Below are 6,283 nucleotides of genomic sequence, written 5' to 3' on the forward strand. Positions count from 1 at the left end.
AAAAGCTTGTCTGTGTCTTGCGTCACCATCAAGTTCGTAGCTTGCGCACCATCTACCGATAAACTACTACCGTGGGTATACCCCAAGGTAGACTGCCGACTAGCTTTCGTCGACAGTCCTGAAATAGGACACTCGGCAAAGCAGTAAGGTTTGCCTAGTGTCCTAAACAAGACTCTCAGTGAAGTAGTTAGGTTTGCTTAGTGTCCTAGCTAGGACACTCGGCAAAGCTATCATGTTTGCCTAGTGTCCTGGCTGGACACTCGGCAAACCATTTTCCCAGATACCCAACGCAGTCCTTTGTCGAGTGTTGTGGCCAAGACACTCGGTAGAGAGTGTTTGTGCCGACTGCAACACTCAACAAAGTGACCAAAAAAATTATTTTTGTTAATTTTTCCCATTCCATCCAAACAAACGTCACATATGTCATAGTACAGAGATGGCATATATATCACAGACATCACATACACATCACAAACGTCACATGTGTTATAGTATATCGCAATAAGTTCACAAGTAATCCAAGTGCTCCATCATTCACCATAAGAAATGCAAATAAAAGTACCATTAACAACGAAAAGTATCATCATGGCCAATGAGATTGATTTGGTGAAGGATTTGTAGCATGAGGCACTTCATTCGATGCCACCGATTGATTCTGCAGAAAGAAGAAGGAATTACATGTGTGAGACAAGATAAATATATATCATACATGACTAAAGGATTCATACTCCACTAAGTTCGAAGTATTATTGTGGTTTGTCTGTAAACATGAACTACAAACTGAAACATTCATACTCACGGGTGTAGTTGCACCTAGAGGTGGAAGTAGAGCAAATAGCCCAGGTAACAGAGGCATTCCCTAGGCGGCACCAAGACTTTGCATGTACTGTAGAATCTCTGCGAACCTCCGTTGCTCGGCCTCCCGCTTGGCTACGATCCTCGCCTCCAACTCCTCCCGTCGCCTCTTCTCTTCTTCTAGCTGGGCCTACAATATTTCAACTCAATTGTTATAATATTGCAAAGCTAAGGTATCTAAAAGTCAATGAATGATGAATAAAACAGGAATAACCTGGAGTGCCTCCATCCGGTGTTGTGTAGTGTACGGTCGAGGTCGTATGGCGAGGCTTGCGCTCATGCTTCTTGCTCGGATCTGGGAGAGAGAGGGAGTAGCCGCCGTGTCATCTAAGATGTCTGCTACCCCGGCATCAGCGTCGTAATCCTCGACGCGTTGTCTCACCACCTCCTCTCTCATGCGATCGGCTTCACCGTGGTAGACCCACCGGGTATAGTCTGGCGTGAATCCATTCTTCCAAAGATGCTGCCCCATGACCTCCTTTGTTTGTCTTTTTCTGTTTGCACACTTACTGCAGGGACAGAAGATTTTACTTGCTCCTTTACTAGCCTCGCCAAATGCCCGTTCCAAGAAATCATCGGTCTTGTTGATCCATTCATTGGTGACCTGACCCTGACTTGAGTGGCCCGTGTACATCCACTCACGGTTATCCATCCTCTAACATATATATCAGAGAGTAACATAATCACCAATGGCATCTATATGATGTTCCTACAATCTAATAGGTGAGGATAGGTCCTAATCCCACTCGAGGGTGCGGAGATGAGGTTAGTTCCCATGCTCTACTCTGATTCGAGATAGAATTTCGGTAGCACCTCCTGTTGTTCTCCAGATACATGTCCTTGCAAGGAGAGTGTGTATCCGGAGAACAATAGGAAGGTGATGCCGAAACTCTATATCGAATCAGAGCAGACCATAGAAACTAACCCTATCTATGCATTTGCAGGCTGTTCAAAAACGTGGATAATTCGAAACAGTTACGGTTATATATATACAAAGATATATATATTTCAACCGTATCTCTTTCAAACGGGAGACGCCTAACTGGGTTATGCTATACACGACCATGATACGGAAGACAGGTTATACCTTGGGTGGCGATGGAGTCAAGCTAGCAGGGCTGTGGTGGGTCGGTGCAGTGGCGATGCGACGCGGTGCAGGCAGACCCACAGCAGCGATGAAGATGATCAGGGTACTGCGGCTTGGCTTCGACTGAGTCTCCTGTAAAAAAAGAACATAATAGTGAGAACTCAAAATTTCGGCAGCACTTACCCTGCAAGATGAGGTTTCCAAAACCTGTAACCAACAGTAGCATGATGGCCAACAACCACATATGTATCAAAGGAAGCCATGTAGTTTAATTCTCAATCCATACACACCGAAGCTTATTAGTATTTTGAGGCCGCAGCAAGATGCTAGGAAATACATGAGCTTATATGTGTCACGTAGTTCCCTACATGAGCTTCTGCACTCCAGGTACATGTTAATTATTTGATCAGTTTCTAATTTTCTCTACTATTTAAGCATGAAAATATGGTCACCTGCGTATGTGCTCAACAATAACAACAGATTGAACAATATGGTGTGATTTCTAAGTCTCAAGTGAAAACTGGAATACTCCTACCCATGTATGTAATTCTCTATTATTATGGACCATACTTGAATTAGCTACTTATGCATATATAGTCACTGGACTGTTAACCCTCTATGCTTATATACTGGGTGATTCTCGTCATGGATCAGGTGAGGTCTCACCCAACATCTCTTCTCTTCTCTAAATTATATATATATATACTCTTAATTACATTTGTTCAATTGATTGGCGACAAGACAATTTTCCATCGAAAGAACTGATCTGTTCACGAGTAGCAGTACAAGATAGGAATAGGATTAATTGTGTTCAGAACAGAGCAAACGTTGAAAAACTGAAACGCAGTCGGAAACTAGCTAAAACTGAAATGCAGAGACATGGGTGGCCCTATGGAGGCGTCGGTGTACCTGCTGGTGATGTCGGCGTCGGCTTCGGCGGTCGGGGCGGCCGGAATCTGGCGGCGTGAGCCGCGTCCGGGGCCGGGGCTTCGGCGAGCCGCGGTCGGAGCGGGGCGGGGTGGCCGGGCTCCGGCGAGCCGCGGTCGGGGCCGGGGCGGCCGGAATCCGGCGGCGCGAGCTGCGGTTGGGACGGGGCGTTGGCCGCGCGCGAGGTGCGGTAGGTGGCTGGGCGGCCCGAGCGTTCGGGAGGAACAAGCGGGTCGGGAGCAGTTTTCTATTTTTTTATGCAGCCTCGGCCAGTTTTGAGCCGGTACGCCAGCTTTGCCGAGTGTGCGGTATGTGACACTCGGCAAACCGTTTTATTTTTTTAATATGTAAATAGAATCAATTGAAACATCTACATAAAAATGTTTGCGTTTGCCGATTGCCTTCGACTGACACTCGACAAAATGTGATTTTGTTTTAATTTTTTATTTCAAAATTAGTTTTAAAAATTTGAAAATGGTTATTATTTTTTTATTAACTCTTTGTCGAGTGCTAAACTGCAGGCACTCGGCAAAGGCCACCTATTATTTTATGTGTTTATTTTCTTCATTTCATTTTTAAAACTATGTTTACTTAATTTGTTCTGATTAATTAACTTTTAAAATAACTTGTTAAATACACTTTACAATGTACATTCAAAATTTTTACGAATATTCGACCATTATTTTATGGGTTATATATAGTTTTAATATTATTTATCAGAATTATAAAACACTATAATTGTGGTTAACAAATTAAAATTAGCAAATGGATTCGTAAAAATACCAAAATTTCACAAGAGACAATCTTTGTCGTGTATTCACTATAAAAAGGTTTTAAAGTGAAACTTCAACTGGACACTAAAGTTGATACCGGATCTTACCTCATCCTCCTCAACTATTTGAATCTTCTTCGGAGATGTTCCGATTTGTAAGCATGGTACGTGGCAACTTTTGTGAATTCTTCTCAAATTTTTATCACAACCTCCACATATGATATCATGACAATTTGAGAAATTTCGTGATTTTCAGAATTCGTTTTGTTTTTATAGAATTTAAATATGATTAGGCCACAACATCCTACTCATGCTTCATGAGCAGCATGTTTGAAATTTGATGTAACTTCCTATATTTGAACTGTATTCGATTTGAAATAACATGAATACTATTTTTCTATTCATTCTTTCAATTATTCAAACCACTTACAGTTTAAATTTGAGTTATCCCGGAAATTCAATTAAATGAGGTAAATTAGTTAAATATAGCAAATATATTGGGAATGGTATGAGATTTTCAAATGGAGTCAGGGTTACCTAATAACGTTAGCAGAAAAAGTTAGGAGGCTAGAAATAAAAAAATAAAAAAATTTGTTGAGTGTCCAAACAAAACACTAGGCAAAATGGTAAGTTTTGCCTAGTGCCACGGTAAAACAATAGGCAAACTGTTAACTTTGCCTAGTGTCAGTAGCAAACACTAGACAAAATGTAACTTTGCCGATTATCTAACAGGACACTCGGTAAAAGCCTAACGGCGGGTTCGACAGCGTTCTTCGTAACAGAATCTTTGCCGAGTCAAACCGTCGAATTGCCGTGTGCTTCGCTTTATCGAGAATGACACTCGGCAAATCACTCCTTTGTCCGAGTGCCCGACATAAAAGTTATAACTTATAGGATGACATTCGGCAAATCACGGTAGTGACTCATAGCATGTGCACGCTCATAAAAGTTAGAACAACTCATATCTAACGATGATATAGAGGTTCCGTTGTAACACGCACACGAGCACATTTGCTGCTAGTGAAAAAACAAGAATAACTTATATAGGGAGCAAACAGAGAATTCTTGAGTGAATACATAATATTATTGCTATATACTACAATTTTTCTTTGACGAATCCCTTGATCTCGTGTTGACAATCTTGTGGTCGTTGATGTAACATTTGCACTACTCGAGATATATACGTTCAGCACTGCTTCTCACTAGAAATAACATGTCGCTAAAATCTGGCGCGCCATGAGCCTCCCCTCCTCGGTCACCCCACGGCGCCAGCAGCCTCGAGCACCTCCACTGCCCTCTCCAGTGTTTCTGGGCGTGGCGGCAGCACGAAGTTGAAGCTCTCAATGCTGCCGCTGATGATCCCGAGATGCTTGAGGACGAGAACGACGCCGGCGATGCCGTTGGCGTCGTTGGTCCTCGCTCTGAGCGAGGACCAACAAGTTCGCAACATCCCTCGACACTCCGCCGTGGTGTACAAGCAGAAGCACTTGCCCTCGTTCCCCCTGCGCTTGATGTGGTACCCCGATCGCACGGCGACCTTCAGAGCCCGGACCATCTGAGCCGCCGCCGGCGGCGATGATGCTCCCGCCGTCGTCGTCAGCGATGGCAGCGCGTTATCTGTGCAGAGGTAGCCGGAGTCAACGATGTACTTGATCCCCTCCACGAACACTGCCGAGTTGGCGACGTCGTTGGCCAGGACAACCTTCCGCTTGCCGTCTGGCGCTGGGCTCAGGACGTCGCCGATCAGATCGGCGACGGCGAGGCCGTCGTGGAGGCAGCGCGTGACGAGTCCCGGCAGTGCCCGAGCGGCGAGAAGGCGCTCGGCAGACTCGATGTCCGCACGCGTCGGGAGGAAGACGAGCACGTCGCCCGGTGGCTCGCCGGAATGGATGCTGCACACCGTGTGCACGGACGCGGCGACGTAGTCCGTCACCGGAACCGGCTCGGTGAGGAAATCGTGAAAGCGGAGAACACCTAGCATGGTTCGGAACCACAAGTGCACGGCGTCGGGGAAGAAATCATTGATGGCGCCCTCGCCGTAGAACATGGTGCCGTGTATGCAGATGACCAGCCGGAGCTCCGGGCGCCGGGCCACGACGGCCTTGACGCAGCTGAGCACGGCGGCCGTGAGCAGCATGCCGTCGTCCGCCTCGTCCACCACGACGGCGCCGTAGCGAGCGAGGAGCGGGTCGGCGGCGAGCAGGTGGAGCAGCCGTGCCCGAGGCCTGGTCTTCGGGCGGTGCCGCCACCATACAGCCGACCTCGCCGGCGCGCATGTTGGTGGCCGCGTGGGCGGCGGCAGACTCGGCCGCGATGCGGTACGTCTGGGAGCAGACGACCGGGCCGTGGCCGGCGGCGTGGAGCACGCGGGGGACCTGGCTGCTCCTCCCCGTCCCGGGCCACGCTTCCACAAAGACCACTTGATGATGCGCCAGGTTGCTCACTAGGCACGCCTGGTTGTCAGAACGCCGGAAGTGAAGAGGCAGACGGCGGCGGCGGCGGCACGGCGTCGTCGTTGTTCGTGGTGCAGGAGGTGCCACGGCTGTTGGTGGAGCCGGCAACGTGCGCAGCGCGGCTAGCCGGGCGCTTCGCCGACGGGAGGCCGCAGCCGCATGATCGCACCGACCAGCAGGAGGGGCCAT

The 6,283-nt window shown here is 47.6% G+C and overlaps 2 protein-coding genes across 2 annotated transcripts; both read right to left on the reverse strand.

Moving 5' to 3' along the window:
* LOC110435683 lies at positions 403–2,910 on the reverse strand. The gene is made up of 5 exons (XM_021461575.1): positions 2,852–2,910; positions 1,943–2,074; positions 1,070–1,510; positions 814–985; positions 403–655 (listed from the first exon to the last, which is right to left on the reverse strand). Exons 3-4 carry the CDS (start codon positions 1,505–1,507, stop codon positions 860–862), a joined length of 564 nt encoding a protein of 187 aa, XP_021317250.1. The 5' UTR covers positions 1,508–1,510; positions 1,943–2,074; positions 2,852–2,910; the 3' UTR covers positions 403–655; positions 814–859.
* LOC8056278 (pre-mRNA-splicing factor ATP-dependent RNA helicase DEAH1) lies at positions 4,897–6,283 on the reverse strand. Its single transcript, XM_021461942.1, has 2 exons — positions 5,946–6,283; positions 4,897–5,866 (listed from the first exon to the last, which is right to left on the reverse strand). The coding sequence occupies exons 1-2, from the start codon at positions 6,281–6,283 to the stop codon at positions 4,897–4,899; spliced, it is 1,308 nt and encodes a 435-aa protein (XP_021317617.1).

The sequence above is a fragment of the Sorghum bicolor genome, chromosome 5 (genome assembly GCF_000003195.3).
Source record: "Sorghum bicolor cultivar BTx623 chromosome 5, Sorghum_bicolor_NCBIv3, whole genome shotgun sequence".
NCBI lineage: Eukaryota > Viridiplantae > Streptophyta > Magnoliopsida > Poales > Poaceae > Sorghum > Sorghum bicolor.